Consider the following 26,105-nt stretch of genomic DNA (forward strand, 5'->3'; position numbering starts at 1 on the left):
GCTGCCACTCTGCCAGGAAGTACCTGAGACAGCATAAAACCATTAAAAAATGCAAGGAAGCCTCAAAAGTGCTGAAACTCACTAAAAGCTGGCATTAAATTCAAAGCAGCAGCATAAAAATACACCACGAAACTGTTGTAGCGCCCCAGCGGTAAAAGCCACAGTCTGTTTAATTACTCATCAGTATATAGCGACTAAAACAAAAAGGTTTTTTTTTAAAAAAAAATAAAAGCAATAAAATCAGTCACAACAAAACCTAAGCACACCACAAGAACAGTAAAATAATGAGTCCAAAGAACGTTTATGATTATAAGCATATTACTGTCTTGTGCTGACTGCCAGGAAGAGCTCTGTAAAACATCAAATGACACCAGTCGCCAGCAAAATGCTGTTACTGCAGGGGTAGCCAAATGGGTTTCCCTTGGGAAAGAGTTCTGCAGCATGGGTGCCACGATAGAGACAGTCCCTCCCTCCCCTTTTTATTTATTTTCTGAGCCATCAGTGGGACTTCAAGCACAGACTTTTCTCCCAGATCTTGGATAGCAGGACGGAACGTATGGGAGAAGACAAGTCAAATGAACTATTTGTTTATTGTTACTTAATCCTACCTTTCCTCACAGTGGTTCTCAACCTGTGGGTCCCCAGATGTTGTTGGACTACAACTCCCATCATCCCTGAGCTCTGGCCTTGCTAGCTAGGGGTGATGGGAGTTGTAGTTCAACAACATCTGGGATGCCCTCCAGATGTTGTTACACTACAATGCCCATCAGCCCCAGCCAGGGTGGTCAGTACTGGGGATGATAGGAGTTGGAGTTCAGCGTCTGGAGCTCTGCTCTAACGGCTATGCCAGGTGTAGGTTCTCTGTAAAGACAGACTCCTATTGATACGATGGGCAACCTTTGGCACTACAGGTATTGTTGGACTCTGACTCCCATGAGGCCCAGCTAGCATAGCGAGGAGTGATGAGAGCTACCATCCAAGAACACTTGGAGAGCCACAAAGTTCCCCATCTCTACTTCAGAGCTCAGCACCGAAATCTTAGCAAGGGCCCAGCAGAGCCGAGAATATTGTTGTTTTGCTCCCAGCGCAAAAGTAATCTTAAGTGCCGAATTCTGCGCTATCCTGGATAATTTTCAAGGCTTGCTCCTTGTAGATCCTGTTGCCAAGGCAACAGATGACAGTGTTCAGATCCATATCAGAGAGGAAGGGGTTCTCTAGCAATTGAGGAAACAGAGCTCTCCCTCACCATGCAAAATAGATTCAACAAGCACTCGCAGCTGCAAGCTTGCGGTAGACAAAACAACCTAGGATTGCAGTGCCAGCGACACTTGCATCTAAGCATCTAGTGAACTTTGCTGCATTATCCCTCATCTGTGCCACGGCACTATCCACACATATATTCAAGGCTGTTTGAGTGGCAGCTGGCCATCAGTTAAGATAACCAATACATAGATCATAGAATCTGAGGGGACCCCGGGGGTCATCTAGTCCAACCCCTGCAGTGCAGGAACAATCAATATAATTTAATACTTCTAAGGGATATAGGGCACTGTGCAGGGTTTTCAGAGGCCCAAAAAGACAATTCCCTGACATCGGAAGAGATTACAACCCAAGGGAATAACTAACGTGGTGGGGTGAGCAAGAGTAACAAGGGGGGAATGCGAGCAAGCCCATGCAACTTAAATAGACTTAAACTTGGCTCCGGTTTGGGACAAAGATTAAGAGGTTTAGCCAAAAGCAGACATAATTACAAAGGAAAAAGGAAACTGGGAGACCTGAAAGGAAAAACCAACAAATGTTGCAGCGTGAAGTGCTTCTATTCAGAGTTCCAGTCCTTTTCTGTCCCCACCCCCAGTTTTTTAAATTTCTCCCCCTCCCTGAAAGACAGTCAGCATTCTGCAGACACTGAGCAGCTGTTTTAGGATCTCCCTCCTCTTCTTTCTTTCCTTTTCCCCTCTAAAGATTTGTGGGCTTCCGGCAAACCTTTCAGAGTTTCCGCAAACCAGCCGGTACCTTCCTCTTGTTTGCGTGGGTTGTACAGTTTTGACTACAGAAGGATTGGCGCTCAGATAACGGGCTGGCTGTTGGTGTGTTTAGGGATGGTTTAGAGAACTCAGAAGCCGGTTTCCATGGGTGTAGCCAAGGCGGGGGGGGGGGCAGTTGCCCCCCCATCAAGTAAAACAATAGAAATACTTAACTAACTGACCAATCATGCCGGTACTGCCCCCCCCCCCCCAATAATCCTGGCTATGCCCATGCCAATTTCTTGTTCTTTCCCCTATACTGTTTCACATCTGACCCTTGCGATCGGTGGGCATCCCCTTCCTTGGCCTTCTCATTGCCCTTCCCTCCTTCCCTCTTCTGTCTTGAATTTTGCATTTCCTCCCTCCCCACCGCAGCTGCTGGGGCCCCACCCATCCTCCTTGAGGAATGCACCCGTTCTGAGTCATCCCCTCCGCCAAAGCAGTCCTGGGTGGGTAGGAGACAAAAGCCCAGGACCCCTGCAGCTGCTGCTATACCACCACCAAGTCTAGAGAGAACCCTCTCGGGACTTTACTCTGCTTTTCCTTTGCTGCTGATACCGTGCGTGGGAAAAGAAAGAAAATCCAGAAAGCAGCTTCTGGGTCTCCTCCTGGGAGGAAAGCCGGGAATATTTATTCTTGTATGAAAGAGCGAGGGAGTGAACACAAATTCCAGAGCTATGTTACATCTGTTCCTGGGGGGGGGGGGACCAGCAGCACAACTGGGGCGCCTTGAAGCCTAACAAATGCTAGCGTGGCAGATGCGATTGAGAGCTAGAGTCCACTCAGTCAGGTCACAGAATCATGGAGTTGTAGATTTGGAAGGGACCCTGAGAGTCATCAAGTCCAAAGCTCCTACAATGCAGGAATCTTTTGCCCATAGCAGGCATAATCCGGCCCGCCAGTCGGTTTAATCCAGACTATGTGGCCGGTTGACCTAAAAAAAAGGTCAACAACTTCATCAAATCTGGCCCTCTTTGGACAAATCAAATCTGGCTTTCTTTGGACATCACTGGCCTATGGGGCTCAAACCCATGGACCTGAGATTAAGAGTCTCATGCTCTATCGATTGAACTATTCCTCTCATATACCACTACAGTGATCCTTGGTTGTCAGATGCCTTGGTACTCAAACAACTTGGAACCCAAACACTGCAAACCCAGAAGTAAGTGTTCCGGTTTGCAAACTTTTTTTGGAAGTCGAATGTGCTCCATTTTGAGTGTTACACTTCCAATTTGAATGCCACACTTCTGTTTGGAGTGTTATGCTGAGGTCTGCCTGTTTTTGCTATTTATTTTGCGTTTTTGTTTTTGCGGCTCTTTTTTGTTTGTTTTTGTTACTGTGTGGAACCCAGTTCAGCTACTGATTGATTGATTGTGTAACTGCAGTATATTGTTTATTGCTTTCATTTTATGGATCAATGGTCTCGTTAAATAGTAAAATTAATGTTAAATTGCTGTTTTAGGGGTTGTTTTTTAAAGGTGTGGAATGGATTCATCCATTTTGCATTACTTTCTATGGGAAAGCGCGCCTTGGTTTTGGAACGCTTTGGTTTTGGAACAGACTTCCAGAACGGATTAAGTTTGGGAACCAAGGTACTATTGTAGATTCCTATTGTGGTGCAGCAGCTAGTTAGATCCCCTGGCCATGAAATTCTGGAAATTCTGCTGGAAATTATTTTTGCAAATCGCCTGCGTCCACGGGTAGCTCCAAATCAGACTGGCTGTGGTAAAAGTGGAAGGGAAATTAACCTTTCTCCCCACTCCCTAATCTATTTTGGCCCTCATTGAGTAGCCTATGTAATCCCATCCCATCACGATTTTGAGATAAATTGCAGTGGCTGCTTTCTTTTTGTTGGTGGTGTGGGAAATGCACTCCGCACATGTTCTGTGGCATTCTAGTATTACTTTGTTTGCTGTAGTCTAGAGGCTGAAAATAGGTTTTGAGGTTAAGCCGCATATCATCATAGTTCTCAAAGGATAGCTTCTACATAACCAGAGGGGGGAAACCAAACGAAATAGACTGATCTTCTTCTGTGCTCTTATCATCAGCTTGGAAGCTTTCCAAGCAAGGATTAGCATGATCACCTGGTACTATTTGACAACATGTTGTTAAAAGTAAAGTGAAGGCAGTTTTTAAAAGGTGAGCTTTTGCTTCTACTGACACTCCCCCCCCCACACACTTTTGCTTAAAACCCTTCCCATGTTAAAAACAAAACAAAACCCAAGTACATCAAATTGCAAATATCAGAATTTTGTACCAGAATTCATGCCACGTCATTCTGCTGCATTATTCTGTGTGTGTTGAATATCCAGCTGTTTTTGTACTACATTTCCAATCATCCCTGACCACTGGTTCTGCTAGCTAAGGACAATGGAAGTTGTAGTTCAAAAACAGCTGGAGACCCAGGTTTGGGAAACTCTGGTGTAGACCAACACCCCACCCCCATTTCTGAAGGTGTGACTCTTCCTTGCTAAGGCCCATAACTAGAACTGGCAAGTTTTTGTTTTTTAACTGCTTCCTGTGACTGGAACAGCAGCTTGAATTGATTCAGCAAGTAACAATGTTTGCCGCCGGACTGTGGAAATGTTTCCCCTGTTCCTTTCTGTTGTGAAGGCACAAGCCATTTCCAACACACCCTCCCCATGCCTTTCGGCAAGGCTTTTCTCTTCCCTGTTCAGTCTACAAACAAATCTTCTCTTCCCTGGGTCATTAATAGACTTCAGTTAATTTAGATTAGCTTGGATTAATTCCCATGGGAACACTTGGGAAGGAGATCAAGGACCCCCTAGGTCGCTAAACATAGAGGGCCTGGGAAGGAGCACGTTGATGGCATCAGTGGCCTGAACCAACAATCTGGAAACTGGGTCCTTAAAACTGCAATGGGGGGGCTTCTAAGGGGTTCATCCCTGCCTGCCAGAACCAGCAGGACTTTATGACAAAATCAAAAACGAAGTCTGGGCTTCCGCGGTCCATTCCGAGCTCAGCTTTGTAAAGTTACAGTTAATCATTTACAGAGGACGTTTAAAGCTCTGTAAGTTAAGCACTTTACAATCCCTATCGTGTCCTTTCTCACACCATCCCTCTGAAGTACATGATTCCCCCTGCTTGTACAGCAAACAAATTGTGCAAGGCACTGCCTTAAGTCATGGTTTCCTGTGTTGCCTGAGGTCACTCTGGGTCTTCCTTGTTCCAGGTAGCAGCAGCAAGGAGGCCGTGTCATTCGGGGCTGCAGAACCATTGGCCCTCCAGATGTTGCTGGACTACAACTCCCATCATCCCTGACCCTTGGCTGTGCTGGCTGGGGCGGATGGGAATTGGTGTTCAACAACATCTGGGGAGGGGCAGGTATCCCCCAGCCTTGATGTGCAGCGTCAATTTACAAAAATAAAAATGAGGAATGAACTGCGACCACCTTTTTGCCGGTGACCTTATTTTCCCCTACCATAGCTTTTTTTTGCTTTGCAGCTCTGTGGCTTATGGAAATTCCACAGGTGCGGAGTGTGATTGTTTTCCTGCTCTGCTAGCAGCCTTCCCAGAAGTGTGAGAAACAGGATGCTGGACTCGGTGCAAGGCACTTAGGTTTTTATAGCAAGGAAATTGATTAATAGGGCTAAACATAATCTGTTGAATTTTGGCCTGCCACAAGTTGCTGAGTTTTAAGCCTGTCTAGAAGCCACATTTCCTGACCTTTGAAAGCCGGGTCTCTTGGCCCAGATGTCTCAGCGGAAGTCGAGAGCCTTTCTTTCTTCAGACGTTCTCCGTATGTTTGCTAGAAGCATGCACTGCGGTGGGGAAGGTTGGGGTTCTTGATCAATTCCATTTGTCCATTGCTGGGGAACATGAAACCCTCCAGATATTGTGTGCTAAAACTCCGATCAACCTCAGCCAGCCTGGCCAGTGTGGTCAAAGAAGATGGGAGTTTTAGTTTACAAAATCTGGAGGACACCCCCATGGGCTAGCCTTCTACAGTATTACAGGCAACCTGGGCAAATTGGGATTGCACCACTGTCTTTCTGTGCCAAATGTTTGGTAACGAGAGTAGCTGACTGAGATAACTGCCAACCTACCAATGGGCTGAACAGAGATTAGGCAAATTCATGGAGGCTAAAGCAGGCAATGGCTTCTAGTCAAGATGGCTATATGCTACCTGCAGGATTAGAGGCAAGCCAAGAGTGATTTTACGTTCACATCCTCCTGGGGGGGGTGTTTCCAGTAGGCATCTGGTTGGCCCCTTGGGAGGAATACACTGAATTGGATGCATTTATTTTAAAAATCTTTTAAGAGACTTTTTTGTCTATAAATCTCAGAGCATCACGCAATAGCCACAAGACGGCGAAGACCAATAAATAACAGTTTGAACATTCAGATTGCCATAGAATTTCAGCAACTGCAGCTGCCGGATCCAAACAATATCAACAGCCAGGAAATGCCAGGGTAGGCAGAAAGGTTTGCGAAAACACCCCATGCTCAATGCTCGCCTGGTCCCCATGGGGATCCTGCTCCTTCGGTCTGATCCAGCAAAGCTCGTCTTATGATCAAGTGCTCCTCCTGAGGCCCAATGTCCGCTACTGAGAGCCTATCAGAATATATTGGGTCCTTACCGGCCCCCCGCAGGCAGCATATTCTACCTCCTCTTTCTGCATGCTATTTTGGACTGCCATGCTCTCAGCGCTCGCCAAGGTGACGGGTCTCAGAGGACGTCTGCCCTTGAGAATGGTTGCTTGACTCTCTTCCGCTGCAGGGGTGTGTGGTGTGTGGGGCAGTTTAATCTCATTTCCTCCGAGGTTTATCTCCTGCTGCAGCTTCCACTCTATATTTTGCCATGGGGGTTGAGCATGTGCGTGCATAAGGGAGGGGACGACACATGCTGGCAGGCAGCAGCAGTGACTTACCTGGCAAGGAAGGCTAGGCAACCTCCTTTATTTTTAAGGTGCCCGAAGGAGTAGGAACGTGTTTTGGTTTTTCCCCAGCAGAACCAACAAAGAACCTTGCAGCGCCCAAACGACTGGCAAGCTTATTGTGGCATAATCAGCTTGTTCGTTCTTATTTCATTCCACGTATTCGTACCCCATTTGATATTCCAAATTCCTAGGCGGTGTGCATAAACATTAGGAATAGACAGAGAAAAGGGATGATTAAAATTCATCATAGAGACAGACCTTCAAATGCCTGCTGAAATAGGAAAGACTTTGGAAAGAGTTCCACAGAATTGGGCCCATAGCACAGAATGCAAGGCTTCTGTTTGTGACAAGCCATGGGGGACCGCCAACAGAGACTCCCCACCCACAAAGATCTCAGTGATATAAGGCAGGGCTCCCAAAGTTGGGTCTCCAGCTGTTTTGGGATAACAGTTCCCATCATCCCTGACCACTGGTTCTGCTAGCTAGGGATGATGGGAGTTGGAGTCCCAAAACAGCTGGAGACCCAAGTCTGGGAAACCCTGATATAAGGGATCAAGGGGTCCTTAAGGTATCATGGGCCTAAGCTGTTAAGGGCCTTGTAAATTAATACAAGACCCTTGAACACTGGCCTGGAAACATATGGGCAGCCAGTAAAAGCTTTTAAGCACTGGTGTTATGTGCTGACAGGAGTCTGCCCCCGCCAACAGTCTAGCCACAGCTAAGTTGCCACAAAACTCTTTGTTGTCTTTATTTTCAGGTCATCTCCTCACTCCCTCTCCCTGAAGCTTGTGCTTTCCTGTTTCTTCTTGCCTTTCCCACCTTTCAACCCACCATTCCGCCTCCCCGCTGCTGACCCAGGGTATATCTCTGTAAGCAGGAGAAGTTTGCTCTCAAAAACAAAACAGCAGCACTCACAACGCAGCACAGTCCCCTGGGGTGCCGCCCGCAACTTGCAGGTGGTTTGTTCCTGCCGGATGCTCCTGTCTGAATGAAAGGGACCCACTGGTTTAACCTAGTGCAGTGTGTATGCCAATATTGCATCCTCCCGCTGTTGTTCGACTCCCATCGTTCCTGACCGTTAGCGGTGCTTGACTGGGACTGATGGGAGTTGGAGCCCAACATCTGTTGACTGCCCCCATCAAGTGAGAGGTTGGCTCCGTGGCCTGATCTTGCATGGCCAGAAAAGGAGCAGGAGATGACAGAGCAGAACACTGTGGAACTCGAGATCTAACCAGCTTTCTCCTTTTCCACGCAGCTTAAGATTTCGTTCAGCGAGAACCAGCTGGAGAGGACCTTCCAGTACCCGTCAGAGGGCTCCTTGCTGGAGGAATATGGGCCTCCTGATGAGTCAGAGCCTCTGACCTGCACCAACCCCCATGGGGATGATGAAGACGAAGAGGAGGAGATGCTGCTGCTTCATCGGGGCCTCCCGGGCCTGCTGAGGACCAAACCCCTCATTGTAGGTGAGTACGGGCAATACAGATCTAGATGAACCTATGGCTGGTTTCGGTATAAGGCAGCTTCGTGAGTTCCTGAGAGGCAGGTTGGGAGTCAGTTGCGCAGTCTGAAAAGAGGGAAAGCCTTGCAGATCCAATGTTCGGTCTCACCAAGAGCTTAAATCACTTGGAGCTGCTACGCATCGGTTTTCAGACTGGACCGCTTGACACACGGCAAGCAGCTGGAGAACGGAGTGTTAAATACTCCCTATGACCAGTGGTTCTCAAAGTGGCAGGAAGGGTGGTGGGAAGATTCAGGGACAATCAAAGAAACGTTTAAAGGTTTTGTTTGTGTAGATGAAAAGAAGAGACTTTGTCTCAAATTAGACCTATGGCAAACAAGATTAGCTGGCAAAAGCAAGCTCACAGCTCTCACTGAGTTTGTAAACATACTTAAGGTACATATGTAAGAGGCTCGCTTAAGATCATATTCATGCTCCTATACAGCTGCATTGTTTTGTACTTTCTGGGTGTCCTGTGATCGTATTATAAAGTACAGTAGTACCTCGGTTTTCGAGCGTCTCAGAAACGTTTTGGTTTTTGAATGCCGAAAACCCGGAAGTAAATGCTTCCGTTTTCAAACGCACCTCAGAAGTTGAATAGCTTCTGGGTTTTTTTCAGTTTTCTCCATTGACTTTGCAGACTGCCCTTTGCGCCTCGGTTGTCAAACATTTCAGAAGTCGAACGTTTTTCCGGAACGGATTACGTTTGACAACTGAGGTACCACTGTAGTTGTGTTCTATGTTACAGTATTCCTAAGAGTACCCCCCCCCCGCAAGTATTTATTATCAATTTAGAAAAATTGTGTCGTGCGAGCAAATTTTTATTCTGAAAGTGTGTCCCAAAGAAAAAAGTTTGTGAACCACTGCCCTATGTGAAGGATGGGGCTCCTAAATCCCATCAGCCCCAACCTCACAACCAACGGTCCAGGATGACGAGAATCCAGCAATTTAGTGAAAAGGGGTTCAACATTCATTACTCCTTAGGTCTTCATGCTTTCCTTTTTTGCTGACAATGCCTGTGTTCCTTCTCTCCCTCTTTGCAGACGAGTCTTGTCGGCGGTAACCCCGTTCAGCCTCCATCGCAGAGTACAGCGGAATATGCACAAGGATTCCATGCCACATTCTGAATCCTCCAACTGGACCTTTTATCTCTTTCCGTCTTCCAGTGACTATCGCACCCAGGAAAGAAGCTGGGGCCACGAAAGACTGAGGGGGGTGGGGAGGCGACCACTTTTATCCTGCGGCTACAGGTGCATTTCTTCCTTCGGATGGAGACCACTCCGAAAATACTCTCCCATTTTTGATACATATATTTTTCCCTATCTGACTGAAATCATGTGAGAGACGCTGCCCAACGTAGCTGGGAGAGGGCGCTCTCAACTTTCTCCTTATCCTTGCACTGCCAGCCAACAAGGAATCTGACGCAGCAGCGACTTAGATACTTCATTTAAAAACTGCCAGCAGGGGGAAGCACTGAACCTTGTATGCACACTTCTCTGGGGTTGCAGAGTTTCAAACAAGGGCTAATGATAATGGTCATATCTTTCTTCCTGCTGTCACTCAAAATACAGCTGAAAGCCTCACTGGCCAAGGGACCTTTCTGTAATTGGGTTTGTTTGTTTGTTTGTTTGTTTGTTTGTTTGTTTGTTTGTTTTGTAAAATATTGTCCAGTAGGACTTAATTGCTGCCATGTGAGTGAGATGAGATTTGGGGAGGGAGGGAGTAGGGTGGGGAGGGAATAACTAGCTTTGAGAAGGGACCATTTTGTTGGCACACAGCCTATCAGTATTTCGGGGGGGGGGGCTTTCTACTTGCTTTTTTCCCCAAAGCCATTCTGGAGGAAGGCAATTCAAAATGCCATGGCTCTAGTTATTCCACCAAGAGCCATGAGTAATAAGGCATGTTACTGGGCAAATGGGGAGGGGTCCTGGGTGTTTATTGAAGCAGGAGCGCTCAATATTCAGGCATGGAAGTGGGTCAATGGGGAAGGGCAATCTGCATGTGGGCAGCGCTAGTTGCTCTTTGGGGCCGTTTGGGGGGGGGTTCCCCCCCTCTTTTTGTTTCAGACAGGGGCAGTTCATGTTTGGAAGCAAAGCAAAATATGCAGGGGTTGCAGTGGGGATAGCCAGGCGAAAAATGCAGCGTCCTGTTGCAGTCATGACCATTTCCTGTTTGGGATTCAGCACTCACGTGGGATTGAATGACGGGCGATGAAGAGGCAGATTGAATGTTAGAAAATGAAGTGATATTTTGATAAACAGGGGTTTGGGTTCGTTTGTTTCTCCCCCCCAAAAAATATTATTTTACAAACTGTCTTCTTAATTAGTATTTGCCATTTTTTGCCATGTGGCATTTTGAAGTGGAAAGAAGTGGACCCAGAGATTAAAAACTGAGAACAGCTTTCAGAAATGATTGAATGCATAGCAGTTGCAGCTCATAGTATAAACAGAGCTGGCTTCAGGTTTTGGGGAAAGCCTCAGATGAGAGATTACCAGGAGTCCCCTTCATCAGCAAGGGGCCGCACAAACTGAAGGAGCACTCCACAATCCTTTCCCCAGATGACTGATGCAAGCAAACCCAGGCATTACCATTCTGGATCTTTCTTTGCCAATTCAGCAGTCATTTAAGTCAGCCGATGACAATAAGAACCTCAGTAATGGTGAAGAGGAAGTCAAAGAGCATGTTGTGCATTTGTTCAAAGGTGTCTTATCCAGTTTCTTGAGTGGGCCCTGCTGTTGGTCTCAGGTCAGAGCTTCAGGGATCAGCACCACTGCTGAGACCCATTTCTCAGTAGCGGAGCCATCGCCAACTGCTCGAGCCACAAAGCCAGGTGCTTGTCCTCTTTGGTACCGCTGCTTGTTTACCTGCCCTCTCTGGATGAGTAATTATGGAGAAGGTGCAGTATCCCTCTGTATCCCTTTGAGTGAGAATGCACCTGGGGCTAGAGTGAGGATGGCGGAACCTGTTGGTCTGCCAGAAGTTAGCAAACTCCATCTCCCATCAGCCTCAGCCAGCAGGGATGATGGGAGTTGTTATCCACTAGAATCTGGAAGGCGACAAGTTCACCATATCTGAACTAGAGATAGCAAGCTAAATGTGGCAGTGACAAGAATACTGGCCCTCTCAGGGAAGCAGCAGCCTATCAAGGGCATATTGCCCAATGTCCACTGCCAAAAAATAATATACAAGTGGAGCAGCCTCAGGGCCTTGGCAAATGCCCCACCGTGACACCACAATGCATATATATTTTTAATCCTCTTAGATGAAAATGTGTAACTAAACTGAAGCATCCAGCTTAAATTGGGGGAGTTTTTTAAATTCGTGAACAGGAGCTCCCCACAATTGGAGCGAATAAAACCTGGGAAAACTGGTCGGTTAAATGCCTTGAGGAACAACGCAACTCATCTGCAGGAGAGGATGCATACACAGAGCAGAAGACTGACCAACGTATGAGAGCAGAAAGTTGTTTCTTTAGAGTGCAGGTTGTAGACTGAGCAAACAGTATGAATGAGTGGAAGGAGGCATTGATGAGAGGGAATGAGGAACTTTATACTTGTTTTTTCCCTCTCTCTCTCCCTTCCTTCCTTTCTAATTTATCTTGTTATCTGTGCACAGTTGTTATTATCATTTCCCTCTCCCCCCCCTTATTTTGCACTGCGGGAACAGCCATGTCTGGAGCCCATTAACAGGTGAATGAGTGAATGATTGAACACAGCAGACGTTTCTTTCTTTGCTGGGGGGAATGAGGTCTGCGCAGATCAATGTGTGTGGGGCAAGGGCCGAAGCAGCTGTGTCCAGCCATTTCCATCAGTGTTGTTGTTGAAAAAAATGGTATTGTTATTATTATTATTAACAATAAACCAGAATGATGTTGCACGTTGACCTATTGTTCTTCTGTTGTCTCTTAGCCATGATAGTTAAATGGACTCTTTGTTTACAGAAGCCATATTCCTCTGAATACTGGTGACAAATAAGAAGACAGGCATCACCCTCGTGGACAAGCCACGATTGGACTACATGGACATGTCATGTTCCAGCAAAGCAATATGATGCTCTTCTACCTTTAAGGGTGTCTCTTCTGCACTCTGATGGAGGAGGAATCTGGGTTGGCTTGTAGAATCACAGGACAAAAAGAGTTTATTCTCTCCCACCATAAAAACTATTCCCCCACCAGCTCCCTCTATCAAAACACACACACACACACACACACACACACACGTTGAAGTAATACGTACAGATTGTTAATATTCTTATTTATTAGACTTCTTAGTCACTTGTTAGTAGTGAGTTTGACCAAACTGCGGGAGGCAGTGGAAGACAGGAGTGCCTGACATGCTCTGGTCCATGGGGTCAAGAAAAGTCAGACATGACTAAACGACTAAACAGCAACAACAACAAAAGTTACTTGCTACCTGAAGTTCTCCAAGTGACTTAGAACATAATGAAAATACATTGGTCCATGTAGCTCAATATTGCCTACACTGACTTGACAGTGGCTTGCCAATAAAAAGAAAAAGGCTGTCCACTGGAGTTAAGGAAAAACACATCCCCTGAGGTGTCACCAACACACCGCCACAGCTTGTGGTAGTCCCTGAAACATATAACAACAATCAACTGAAATTAACCTTATGTAAGGATAGCCTGCTGGATCAGGCCAGTGGCTTATGTAATCCAGCCTCCTGTTCTCGCAGTGGTTTAACTTGCGTGTGTGAAACCGGGGAGCAGAATATGAGCACAAGACCACACTCTCCCCTCCCATGATTTCCAGCAACTGGTATTCGGAAGTACTTCCAAATACCAGTTTCCCACGCGTGAGTTAAATCACTGTTAATTTGTGTAATCCTCTTTTAAAGCCATCCAAGTTGGTGGCCATCACTGCCTCCTGTGGGAGCAAGATCCATAGTTTGTCTATGCGCTGCATGAAAAAGTGTACAGTATTACTAAGCCACTTACCCACTGAAAAACAGAAAAACTCTTCAGATTGCAAGAAAAGTATTAAGGCTGGCTTAACAAAGTCAAAGAAAGGAACGGAAGGCGACCAGTTATTCAAACATCTGGTTTGTGCTGGATTCTTTATCAATGCTTTACACCAAAATAATAATAATAATAATAATAATAATAATAATAATAATAATAATAATAATAATAATAATAATATAAAAAACTCCTCTCTCTCATACCCTCTCTATGATCCTCCCGTCTCTATGGTCAGCCACGGCGTAACAACAGCAACCGGAAAGCGCTTCTTCAACCAGAGCGTCGACCGGCTGGCGAGGGCGCATGTCCGGAAGCGCTCGAAGGTGACGGGAGCCGTTGGAGAACCGGCTTTCCGCTGCCATGGCGGGCGAGCTGGAGCGCTGGGTGTCCGGGCAGCTTCACTCTCTGCTGGGGCTGAGCGAGCGCCATGTGGTCGCCTTCATGGTGGGCCTGGCTCACCGGAGCCGAACCCCGGAGGACCTGCTCGCGCGCCTGGAGGAGACGGAGACGCTGCGCGCCGCGGACCCTTCGGCGCGAGCCTTCGCGCAGCAGCTGTGGGAGCGGGTGAGGCCCCGGCGGCCGTTGGGCGCGAGGCCGGACTCGGGGGCGGGAAGGGGGGGGGATAACGCGTCAGAAACAAAGCGACGCTGGAGTTCTCTGGGGGTGGCGCGCCTTGACTACGATACTTGGCATTTAGTGCTTGTGAGTGTCCAGGTAGAGTTACCACCTTTCTACTTGCAAAAGGCGGGGCCGGGCGGTTGGTGGACGATTTCTCTTTTTTCTTCTGGTGCTGAAGTGACTTCAAAGCCATCCATTACAACCTATGGCAGCCCAACAGGATGGCCCCTCTGGAATTTGTCACACATGCGTGCGCTCACATGACTTTGTAAATCCGCCCGTGCTTGGCTACCCAGAGCTGAAATGCATGCCCTTCCACACATATGCATTTGGAGAGGATCCCTAACTTAGCAAAAAGGGGGGCGAGAGAGAGAGAGACCCGAAATACAGGACATAGCATTTCACAATGAAATATGGAACAATCCTGTGTTGTGCAGAACAGGTGGCAACCCTCTGCCCATAGCCCTTCCAGGATGTGGGACTGGCCACCCTTGGAAGACAGCTCAGGAACTTTGCTTGGTCCAAAATGCGGCATACAGATGCAGTGTTTCTCAAACTTGGGTCCCCGCCTGTTGTTGGACTACAGCTCCCATCATCCCTGACCAGTGGTCCTAGTTAAGGATGATGGGAGTTGTAGGCCAACAACAGCTAGGGACCCAAGTCTGAGAAAGATTTGGGTTTATGGCTGGGGGCTTCACCTCCATCGTCCAGCCCGGACCCTGAGGTCCAGCTCCAAGGACCTTCTGGTGGTTCCCTCATTGCGAAAAGTGAGGATACAGGGAACCAGGCAGAGAGCCTTCTCAGTAGTGGCACCTGCCCTGTGGAACACCCTCCCATAACATGTCAAGGAGATAAACAACTATTTGACTTTTAGAAGACACCTGAAGGCAGCCTTTTCAGAGAAGTTTTATTGTGTTTTTAATATTTTGTTGGGAGCGTTTTAATATTTTGTTGGGAGTGGCTAGAGCAACCCAGTTAGATGGGCAGCATAGAAATAAAATTGTTTTTAAAAATTAAAAAAATTTCCAGGAGCACCTTAGAGACCAACTAAGTTTGTTCTGGGTATAAGCTTTCGTGTGCATGCACACTTCTTCAGATACCAACAATAAAATTGTTTTTGTTCATATCTCATATGAACCCCTGTGTTGAAAAAGCTGCACTGGTTGCCAGCTTGTTCCCTGGGCCTAATTCACGATGCTTCCGTTGGTGCCTACAGCCTTAAATGACTTGGGAACCAAAATACCTGAAAGACTGCCTCCTCCCTACAAAACTACTGGTGCCAAGATCGGCACTTTTGATAGTTTCTCTGCCTTCAGAAGTTGGGGTGGGGGTGGCTCTGAAGAGGCCATTCTCTGTGGTGGTCGCTAGGTTGTGGAACTCCCTCTCCACAAAGGTATATCTGGCACCTTTCTTATACAGCTTACACTGATTGCTGAGGATGCATCTCTAACCTTGCTTTTGACACTTGTGGTGTATATTTTTAGGACCCACCTTATTTCTGTAATTTTGTTCTTAAACTGTTTTTAATATTCACCTTGGGGTAAAGGGTGGGTAATTGTAAAAACAATCGTCATCATCATCTTGTTATTTTTACAGTTGGTCAGTATTATCCCCATTTTATAGATGTGGAGGGGAATGAGGCTAAGAGTTGTGCTGAAGGCCACTTAGTGAATCTCTGACAAAGATGCAGTTGTCTTTCAGCCACTGTGCTAGCTCTCTACACTTTAAATGCATGTGGTTGTACATAAAGTGCAACTAATGTGAGGAGCAGGTGAGGGATGGAGAAATTTGTGGTTAGGAAGCACATCTGAAGCATCACCCTGAGAGGAGTTACCTTTTTGAGGAATGGTAATAGGCACTCAAGGGATGCGGGTTTTGCGTGTGAGGATGGAAGTGGGTAAAACCTCAGCGCCTAGGACTTGCCGATCATCAGGTTGGCAGTTTGAATCCCCGCGGCGGGGTGCGCTCCCGTTGCTCAGTCCCAGCGCCTGCCAACCTAGCAGTTCGAAAGCACCCCCGGGTGCAAGTAGATAAATAGGGATCGCTTACTAGCGGGAAGGTAAACGGCGTTTCCGTGTGCTGCGCTGGCTCGCCAGATGCAGCTTGTCACGCTGGCCACGTGACCCGGAAGTGTCTTCGGACAGCGCTAGCCCCCAGCCTCTTAAGCGAGATGGGTGCGCAACCCCAGAGTCGGACACGACTGGCCCGTACGGGCAGGGGTACCTTTACCTTTATGGAAGTCATAGTTTCCTTGTTTTCTGTGTCTGATTTGTTCCCTCACCAAATTTCCTGGTAGGTTCCGCACCAGGCCCCAAGGGAACGTCCAGCTAGGTTGGCCGAACAGGAAGCCTTGGCCTTTCAGCAGAAGAACCGTTCATACACCCTGCTGGAGGACAGCGATGATGAAGAGACTAGCGAGGCAGCTCGGGGCTCCAAGCGTCAGCGCCCTCCGCGAGGCCCTGAGGGCAAGCAGCGAAAGCGGCATAAACACCTGAGGCAGCGCAAGGAGGAAGAGGAAGACGACAAGGACTCTGATGAGAAGGGCAGCCGAGATGATGGGGGAAAGTGAGTATCAGTCACTTGTAGAGAGCAAGATTGGGTGAGGAGCAAAGGAAGCGATAGTTATAATTCTTTTGTCATTCTTGGTGTAGGAAGTCAGCAGCATCCCCCACCATTAAGGAGGATTCAGAGGATGAGTGGGACCGGAGTGAGCGAGAGCGACTGCAGGACCTGGAGGAGCGGGACGCTTTTGCTGAACGTGTCAAACGCAAGGACAAGGAGAAGACACGCAACATTCTGGAGCGTTCAGACAAGAAGGTGTGACCTCAGCCTGTGGCCCCTGCTTTTGGCAGCCCTTCCTGATTGCTCTCCCTGGTTTGTGTCCCCCTCTGTCTAACCTGAATGTCTCACGCTGCCCATCTGTTTTTTATTGCTGCCAGGAATTATCCACTTGCAGTCGAAAAAATCTGGCTTAAAATCTGATCTTGGTACCTAATACCTTTAAAACACAATAGGATTGTGCATCTACTCAAGCTTTAAAAGCACCCACTGCAGAATTCAGTCTTTTACTAATCACAACTTTTCTGAGCCTTACGACAGCAAAAGAATGCCTCAAAGAGAGTTTGGGTAACATCTGGTTAAAATGTCAGTTTCAAGAAAAGGAGAGGTTCCTGAATTACGATTTCAATGTTCAGTAATAGGGCATAAGTACACTGTGTACCTCCTCATCACTAAGCTCCTTTTCCCAAACAACAAGAGGGAATGAGTTACACAAAACAGCAAGGTCATTCAGAGTTACTTAATGCTGAGCATTTGCTGATGTTGCACATCTCTGTGCAGGTTACTCTAGTGTAGAATTTTAGCTCTGTATTCATATATTCTAAAGCATGGAATAACCTGTGTAAGATTGGCACCTAAACAACGCTGGCATATAGGACCCCGTCCTTTTTTTACTCATTTTCCTCACTTCATTCTTTGCAAGGACTTCTTTTCCATTTTCTAGTACTAAACCTGCCCCTACTTTCCTTGCAATTTTGAAATGTCTGCCTTGCCTACTCCATGGTTCTTGCCTCAAGGCCATGTGCTCTAATAATTCTTGCTAGTATTTTCTTTGCCATTTATATACTTCATGCTGTGTATATTTAATTATGTAATTATTATATTTAATTCTCAGCTTTGATGCCGATTTATTTAAACAATTTATATCCTACTTAACTACAGCTGTCTATAAATGGTTTACAAAGACGCAGTACAAAAAACAAAGATTAGTTAAAATTATAAAATCAAACTTCAATTAAAGTGCATTCTGGCTTCTGCAGTTAGAGAAGGATAAGAGAAGTCATGTGTAAATTATGGAATGGGGAAAAGTCAGGGAGGGTAATGGTTTTCTTGCTGAAAATGTTCCTAACAATTCTGTGGACTTGTGCATGACCAGGCCATAGTCTTTAAAAATATTGCACCAAAAGTGTGGTGATAGGGACCCTGTTGACAATCTGCTTTGGTTGAACTATATGTTTGTGTCTTTTATCTTCTGATCCTGCCAAGTCTAGGCCTATGAAGAGGCTCAGAAGCGTCTGAAGATTGCAGAAGAAGATAAGAAAGTTATGGTAGGAACTTTATTTTTACTGTTGGATGGTGTAGCTTCTGGCTCATTAAATTTGTAGCTGTATTCTACAATTTGTAGTTATATTCTACAATATTTTACTACATCTTATTTTTTAACCACTAATCTTTTTATTCTTAACTATCTTTGATCAGACTAATAGAATGATTTTACCTTTGTTCCCTGAATGCCACACAATGTGTTTACTGGGGTATAAGGGGTAACCGCAGCTTTTCAGAAAAGTACAAAATTAATGATTTGCAACCATTTTTCCTGCTTGCATACATTAGCTTTCATGGGGCAGTTTGGCTGGTGGGTTTAGCAAGCTACCAACCTAGCAGAAATACTTTCTCCTAGTGAGAGGCTGGTTTAGAAGCCTATTTATTTCACAAAAGCCCAGTTCATATTAGGGATCATGAATCAAACTCTCATAGTCCTTGCTATTTGACTTACTTGCCTGGCCCCATATTTTCCCTTTCTGCCTGACAGGTTCCAGAGCTGCGTAAGAAGTCCCGCCGAGAGTATTTGGCGAAACGCGAAAAGGACAAGATAGAAGACTTGGAGGCAGAGATAGCCGATGAGGAGTACCTCTTCTCTGAGCTCAACCTAACCGCCCAGGAGCGGCAGGAGCTGGAATACAAACGTGAAGTTCGCGACTTGGCAAAACGGTACAAGCAAGCTGGAGAACAGGAAAAGTTGGAGAAGAGCAATCGCTACTATATGCCTGAAGAGAGTCGCAGCAAGGTAACTATCATGCCCGTAGCAAAATTGGGAGCCTAGACCCCTATGAAGAATGGTTGGTAAAAGGAGCTCTGTGGCAGAGTATATGTATAATGCCATTAACTCAGGGGTAGGGAACTTTGGGCCCTCCAGATATTGTTGAACTGCAACTCCCATCAGCCTTGACCATTGCCCATACTCATAGATATCTCATAGAGAGTTGGAAGGAACCCTGAGGATTATATAATCCAACCCCTTGCAATGCAGCTGTCCCTTATGGGGATCGAACCTGCAACCTTGGCGGTTCTCAGCACATTTGGGGGATAAAATCGGTTTGCTGAGATTTCAGACTAAGGCTCAGCAATACATACACTTGTTTGCAAACAAGATTCCTTTATTTGTTTATAGTATGTAGAACTGCATGGCCCAGTAGGAATAGAAGACACCATCTTTTGCCTGGTCATATCACTTGCTATAGTGCTGTGAACGTTGACTATAACAAATGGAGAGGAGGAGACAGAACACAGCTACATATCTCCCCTACCCCAAGAGTATGCTGTTTGCATTAGCAGCTTGCAGCAGTTTCAGCTGGAATGTTTGGGACTCTTGTGCAGGAGAGTCCTCTGATAAAATCGGTTACCATACAGAACTGCCCTGGGGGAATGTGCTTGTGTAGTTGTGGCATGTCTAGGATGGTGCTGCACTTTGTTTTTCTCCTTAGAAATGAATGGCAGGCATTCCTTCATATGGGAGAAAGTAATGAGGATAAATCTATGCCGTTCTTGATCTCAGCCATTGAGATTCAAGCCTGTTTCTGGCTGCATAGCCACACCCTAAGTTCTGTTTCCTGGTCACACTGTAGCCCAAGGGTAGGGAACCTCCAGTCCTAAACCTAATTTTATGTGGGTGGCAAGGAGGAGGGGCACATAAGGTAAAGGAAGTAGCAGGAAAAGAGGGTAGCTCTGCTCACTTTTGGCTCCAGCCTTGCCAACTGCTGGTATCTGGTCCCTAGTGGATTACCATGGTGAGAGAAAAGTTGCTCACCCTTGCATCGCAGAATGGTGGATTGTGAAAACTTGCTTCCATATACAAGAAGAGTGTCTGAGGGTTTGATGCTTGTTCAACATGGCTTATGTAAACTCAAATGCAGCATGCTTTTGAATAAATGTGCAACAGTTTGGGCTGTGAATATACCTCCAATTTAGTGCTGCCTCACAAGGCTCTGAGATACAAGATGCACAAAGGAAATTTCCATACTGATCTGTTTTTGCCCTGCAGAAGATACCTGATCGCTATGAGGATCCCCAGACAGAGGATCACATGGCCCCTCGAGATGAGCAGCGGCGCTGGGAGGAGGACCACATCGGGGCAGCTTCCCTCCGTTTTGGGGCCCGGGATGCCAGTCAGCGCCATCCTCACAAAGACTATGAATATGTGCTTGAAGAGGATGAGATGATCCAGTTTGTGAACGCCGTGCAGATGCGGGGCACAAACCAGGGCAAGGTGAGAGTAGGTTGTTGGTTAGGGAATGGGACACAGGGCGGCTGGGACCAAAATAGTTAAATCGTGTAGTGAAGTTGTCTTGAAGAGAAACTGCTGTGTGAAAAGAAAACAAGGCCATATTTGACGTGATTGAAAGGGAGCAAGCAAACTGTGTTACAGATAAGAAAACATTTGGGGACACCAGGAGATGGAGAATGCAACAAATTTATCTGTAGAAGCTTGAAAGAGAATTGCAGATTAAGCACTTATGCATAGCTGATGGTGGGAAATAGGGTAGTACCATGAAATGGAGCAGAGCCTCTTCATATTGCTGAATGTGTGCAAACTAGACATGATAGGGGCATTCACGTGTTTGTTCACTTGTCTTCCCCATTTCCCATTCACCTACGAAGCATCGTTGGGTGTGTGGGTCTATTTTTTTTAAAATCAGAAGGGGCACATGGATGAGTGATGCTGAGCTTCTCCCCCACCCCACAAACACAAACATGTTTACCTCCCTGCCCTCTTTCACCACAGGCATCTTTCTCTAGTCCTCCCTCACTTCCAATATCAGAGCTTGCCAGGGATCATGAAGGGTTTGAAGTTGGAGGGAGGGCTCAGTTCCTATATCACCCACATGTTCCTTTTGAGGTAGGAAATCCTACCTACCTACCCACCCACCCCACATCCTTGATTTAGATGTTAACAAGGGAGACAGATGAACAACAAATGTGGCTACCTCCAGTATACCTGTTGTTTTGACAGCTTTCCTGAGCATCTTTAGAAGCAGCTTGTTTGAGTCTTGCTTGTTTGAGCAGGGATTTGGTGTTAGATATGTCAGTATTTAGGAGGGGACACGGGTGGCGCTGTGGGTAAAAGCCTCAGCGCCTAGGGCTTGCCGATCGAAAGGTCGGCGGTTTGAATCCCCGCGGCGGGGTGCGCTCCCGTTGTTCGGTCCCAGCGCCTGCCAACCTAGCAGTTCGAAAGCACCCTCGGGTGCAAGTAGATAAATAGGTACCGCTTACTAGCGGGAAGGTAAACGGCGTTTCCGTGTGCGGCTCTGGCTCGCCAGAGCAGCGATGTCACGCTGGCCACGTGACCCGGAAGTGTCTCCGGACAGCGCTGGCCCCCGGCCTCTTGAGTGAGATGGGCGCACAACCCTAGAGTCTGTCAAGACTGGCCCGTACGGGCAGGGGTACCTTTACCTTTACCTTTACCTATGTCAGTATTTAAGCCCAAGTATGCATAGACACCTGCATGCTCAAGTTCTGTTTACATAGGATAAGCTACTGGAAGATAGGAAAATGCCTTGTACTGTGGCAATCCAAATATCCATTTAGCCCAGAGTTATTTCTGGGATCTTCTGCATGTAAAGCGTGGTACTCAGCAACTGAACTACCATCCCTCCCCAGTTCTGCATGTGGAGCTGGCTTTTCCCAGTGGCAGGATTTAAGTGTAGAACAACAGGGATTTCACCCATGGTCTGTTGCTCTGGGGTAACTAAATCTCTATGGCCACTTTCTTTCACTTAGTCCGTGGAGGAGAATCCAGAGTTGTCCGAAGCTGAGCGCAAGAAGCTTTCCATCCAGGAGGTGCGCCGCAGCCTGCCTATCTTTCCTTACCGTGCAGACCTGTTGGCCGCCATTGCCGAACATCAGACGCTTATCATAGAAGGAGAGACCGGCTCTGGCAAGACCACTCAGATCCCACAATACTTGTTTGAAGAGGTAACTTCGCACAGAAAGTGAGGGATTGTGAAGATCAAGTAAACCTGCACTTTGGCTAGCTAGAGGAAGTGCTTCCTTTGCACTTGCTGCCTCTTCCTGGTAGAAGCTTTTCAGCATCTGAATGAACAGCCCAGTACAAATGCAGTCTGTGAGTACTAAGCAAGATTTTCTTTCTTCCTACAGGGCTACACACAGAAAGGAATGAAGATTGGTTGCACCCAGCCCAGGCGAGTGGCAGCCATGAGTGTTGCTGCCCGTGTTTCCCAGGAAATGGGTGTCAAACTTGGAAATGAGGTATGTACTTGGAGGTGGGGGGCTGCAGAAGAAAAATGTATGTCCTGTTCCCAGTTGTTTCAGCTAGTCATTTCTGAATTGATTTTTACAGTGTCTAGTAGTCCTAACAGCAGCCTACTTGGTCTCAGATAAATATGCTTTGCTGGTGTGACAATGTTCATGCATTAATAGATGGGAAGGACCCATCCTTCCCTTTTGGAATATATTTGGGTAACCGAGAAAATAGGTGTTAAATCAGCTTGGAGTAAACTAAGGTCTCCTTTCTATGCATCCTTTGTTTGTCCATGTCTGTCCTTGATCTGGTGGTAGTACAACCAGCACTATCACCCAGAGGTCAGGTACACTGTTTCCTTCTTTCTTTCTGATGGGAATTTTTATACAACTTACAAATGTATGTGTCCCGCTTTTAGTCTATTGAGCTAAATTGACTTCCTAGCCAAATACTGTTCTGTGGGTAATAAGGATGGCTTCATGGAAACCTGTATCTAAAATTCAGCCTTTCCACAGGTGGGCTATAGCATTCGTTTTGAGGACTGCACCTCAGAGCGGACAGTGCTGAAGTACATGACAGATGGGATGCTGCTGAGAGAATTCCTCACTGAGCCTGACCTGAGCAGCTACAGGTGAGCAACAGCCTACCCACTAGAAGTCTGTAGAGAGCTCAGTTGGGAGGTGGTGAACAGCTCTCTTGTTTCTGAGGGATGGTTGAGCTAGATAAGGTAGAATGCTCAGGAGGAAATCTTGATTTGGGATTATATAGAGTTACAATATGGGCTAAATGCTAGTATGTGTTGTACAGAACATGGAATGCAGCTTTAATACCAGAGCCCCAACTTTGCTTGTATGCATACAATAAAAATCTAAGCATGTCGTCACACTGCAGTTCACTTGGCCACACACAGGTGGTGCTTGAAACTACAGCATGTTGAACGGCATCCGAGGAGAGCCACAGAGGGTCAGTCAGAACAGGCTGCTGCAGCACCCCTTCCGGCAGCCACTCTTCTCCGCTAGCTTCTCTGCCTGCTATCCCCAGAGCTGGGGATCCCTGCAGGATCTAGATTTCTAGATCTACGTTACTCCTCCACAGCCTTCTTGGAGGAATGCTGCTTCTGCCACCAGTTAGGATGAAGAGTTGGGCCTGCAGGAGGAACAGCAAGGAAAGAAGTGGCAGTTAGCTAGCCTAGCAATCTTCTGATGTTGCTGATTAGGCACAGATAAGTTGGCAATGGTGGCAGCAGCAGATTCCCAAGCTGGCGGCTGCTTGTAGCATCCTTCTTGTTGCTCACCTGCCTGGCCAACTCTTTATCCTGGTTGGCCGCAGGGGCATGAGATGGAAAGGGGAAGGTCTAAGACGTTAGTGCAAGAGGGGGTGGGATAGGCAGAGTTGGTGAGGTATGGGGGGGGTCGGCAGGGTTAGCAATCAATGGGAGCAGGTGCACAGCCCCCGTTATATAAATAAAAACCCAAGAGCAGTTTCCTAGTCCTCAAGATTGTGGAGAGAAACATAGAAGCAGTTTCTACTAAGAAGGAAAGGAGTAATTGAGAAGGTCTTTTCAGAGCCTTTTCAGTGGGAAGCTATTGCTTAGTACAGCTGCCATCCCACGCTGCTCATGTTCTTTTGTAATAAATGGTCCATAGCTTTTAAATGACAACTGGTAGTTCAGCAGCACGGCCTCCCTAATTTCTTCCCTAGTGTCGTCATCATAGATGAGGCTCATGAGCGCACACTGCACACAGACATCCTGTTTGGGCTGATCAAGGACATTGCTCGCTTCCGGCCTGAGCTGAAGGTGCTGATTGCCAGCGCTACCCTGGATACGGAGCGCTTTTCCACCTTCTTTGACGATGCTCCCATCTTCCGCATTCCTGGGCGCCGCTTCCCTGTTGACATCTTCTACACCAAGGTCAGCAAGCAGAGAGGCCTGTTGTGGGTTGTGTGTGTGAACATTGCTAAGGAAACAGAGCTGCACCGATGATCAGGACCAGTGCTCATGACAATAGTATACCAAAGGAGCTAAACACAGTGTTATTACTTTTTTAAAAAGCAAGATTCCCAGAACTGTACCCAGAACTGCATTCTGGGCCACATTCAACTAATGGATCCTGCTAACAGAAGTCCACAGAAGGATTTTCACTGGTGCAATAGGGCTTTTGCCCCCTATCCCTTGCATTGGCTCTGAAGAGGGGTCAGGAGAGCCCCTGGAAAAGCGGGGGGGGGGGAGAGATAGTGAGGACTTTGGTTAAAAGCTAAGCTGTGAGTGACATTGTGTTTAATTGAGAGAGAGGAATATCAGCAAGTCCTGGTGTTAGAATAAGCAGAAGACGGGTGCTGGAAGCAGCAGTGAAATTAGGTTCCCCAAAAGAGAGATCAAGTGGTACAAGTTGTAACAGAAGCCACTGAGAGGCAGAGATGGGCTTTGCTTATATGGGTCAGTAGGAGATAGTGATTTCTCTACCTTCCATCCTCTAGGCTCCAGAAGCTGATTACCTAGAAGCCTGTGTGGTATCAGTACTGCAGATCCATGTTACACAGCCTCGAGGGGACATCCTTGTATTCCTCACTGGCCAGGTATGTCCGTGTTTGTTTCAGTGCCCACTTTGCCCTTGGAGGGGGAGGGGGGAGACATGCAACAGCATCCGACTCCCACTATTTGTCGACAGGAAGAAATTGAAGCATGCTGTGAGATGTTGCAAGATCGCTGCCGTCGCCTGGGTTCCAAGATTGCAGAACTTCTGGTCCTCCCGATCTATGCTAACCTGCCCTCTGACATGCAGGCCAAGATCTTTGAGCCAACCCCACCAGGGGCCAGGAAGGTAGGAGCATGGAGTAGAGAAGGAAAGGGGAGCGAAGCTTTGGCTGTTTGCAGTGGAGCTTTATGTCTCTCTACCCACTCTGGAGGAAGGGGGCACTTGGCAGGTTTGGGCTGTAGAGCTAGTGATGGTTTTAGGAACTGGTTTTGTGTTTCAGGGGATGTAGTTTCAAGCTGCTTAGTGTTCTGGGGTTGTGGCTTTGAAGGGGATTGTGCAAGGACCAGTTTTGAGTTCACAGTCTGGAGTCAGACTGTTGGCTCAACTAGCCTGCCATTGTTTACTCTGACACAGGTCCTTCCCAGCCCTTTTGCCTGAAATCTTTTTTAAATTAAGAAGCCAGGTCTAAACCTTCATCAAAGCATGGGCTCTTACCGCTGAGTTATGTCCCTTCCTCTCATAGTGTGCTTTAGGCTATGACAAAAACTTATGTATCTTTTCCCTTCTCCAGGTTGTCGTAGCTACCAACATTGCGGAGACATCTCTGACCATAGACGGCATCATATATGTGATTGACCCTGGCTTTTGCAAGCAGAAGAGCTACAACGCTCGCACAGGCATGGAGTCGCTCATTGTCACTCCGTGCTCTCGGGTACTGGGCTTCTCTACTTTTATTCATCACATTCCTAAGTTTAGTCTTTGGGTTACCTGCAATTTTCATTCAGTCCGTTTCCTCTCTCAGGGAGAACAGTCTAGCTACCAAATAAAATGCCAGGGAGAGGGTGTAAACTGTACTAACGGGTTATGCAGCATAAATTAGATATGTACAAAAAGTGACTCTGTTAAGCCACAAGTTTGAATCTGGTTTTTTTTTTTTTCTGTCTCAAAATCCCCATACGGTAGCATCTGCATAGCCACAAATGGCTTATGTGCTGGTTACCAGTACATTACAGGGAGTCTGGGACCAGTGGCTAGGAAGTGGGTCTTGGGTACGGTGTAACTTTTAAGGGACAG

The 26,105-nt window shown here is 46.9% G+C and overlaps 2 protein-coding genes and 1 long non-coding RNA gene across 5 annotated transcripts in view; 2 read left to right on the forward strand and 1 right to left on the reverse strand.

The window, feature by feature from the left end:
- The window catches only part of PPP1R18 (protein phosphatase 1 regulatory subunit 18), a 41,007-nt gene extending 28,702 nt beyond the window's left edge, over nucleotides 1–12,305 (forward strand). The window contains exons 3-4 of the mRNA XM_082209835.1: nucleotides 8,181–8,388; nucleotides 9,467–12,305. Coding sequence (XP_082065961.1) covers nucleotides 8,181–8,388; nucleotides 9,467–9,486 — 228 coding nt within the window. The 3' untranslated portion in view covers nucleotides 9,487–12,305. The remainder of the gene's footprint in view (nucleotides 1–8,180; nucleotides 8,389–9,466) is intronic.
- The window catches only part of LOC309525450, a 34,212-nt gene extending 20,475 nt beyond the window's left edge, over nucleotides 1–13,737 (reverse strand). Inside the window, exon 1 of the long non-coding RNA XR_014216295.1 lies at nucleotides 13,604–13,737. This is a non-coding gene — a long non-coding RNA (uncharacterized lncRNA). The remainder of the gene's footprint in view (nucleotides 1–13,603) is intronic.
- DHX16 (DEAH-box helicase 16) overlaps nucleotides 13,623–26,105 on the forward strand; it is a 111,946-nt gene continuing 99,463 nt past the window's right edge. For 2 of the 3 annotated variants that reach the window (XM_082209321.1, XM_082209320.1), the window contains exons 1-13: nucleotides 13,623–13,964; nucleotides 16,315–16,583; nucleotides 16,670–16,835; nucleotides 18,068–18,124; nucleotides 18,610–18,864; nucleotides 20,119–20,343; nucleotides 21,855–22,049; nucleotides 22,233–22,343; nucleotides 22,851–22,966; nucleotides 24,037–24,247; nucleotides 24,814–24,912; nucleotides 25,005–25,157; nucleotides 25,603–25,743. In XM_082209321.1, coding sequence (XP_082065447.1) covers nucleotides 13,761–13,964; nucleotides 16,315–16,583; nucleotides 16,670–16,835; nucleotides 18,068–18,124; nucleotides 18,610–18,864; nucleotides 20,119–20,343; nucleotides 21,855–22,049; nucleotides 22,233–22,343; nucleotides 22,851–22,966; nucleotides 24,037–24,247; nucleotides 24,814–24,912; nucleotides 25,005–25,157; nucleotides 25,603–25,743 — 2,202 coding nt within the window. In that variant the 5' untranslated portion in view covers nucleotides 13,623–13,760. Of the gene's footprint in view, nucleotides 13,965–16,314; nucleotides 16,584–16,669; nucleotides 16,836–18,062; nucleotides 18,125–18,609; nucleotides 18,865–20,118; nucleotides 20,344–21,854; nucleotides 22,050–22,232; nucleotides 22,344–22,850; nucleotides 22,967–24,036; nucleotides 24,248–24,813; nucleotides 24,913–25,004; nucleotides 25,158–25,602; nucleotides 25,744–26,105 lie in introns of those variants that run through there. The other variant, XM_082209322.1, reaches the window with a different exon arrangement.

Source organism: Podarcis vaucheri, assembly GCF_965113315.1.
Source record: "Podarcis vaucheri genome assembly, chromosome: 2".
Classification (NCBI taxonomy): domain Eukaryota; kingdom Metazoa; phylum Chordata; class Lepidosauria; order Squamata; family Lacertidae; genus Podarcis; species Podarcis vaucheri.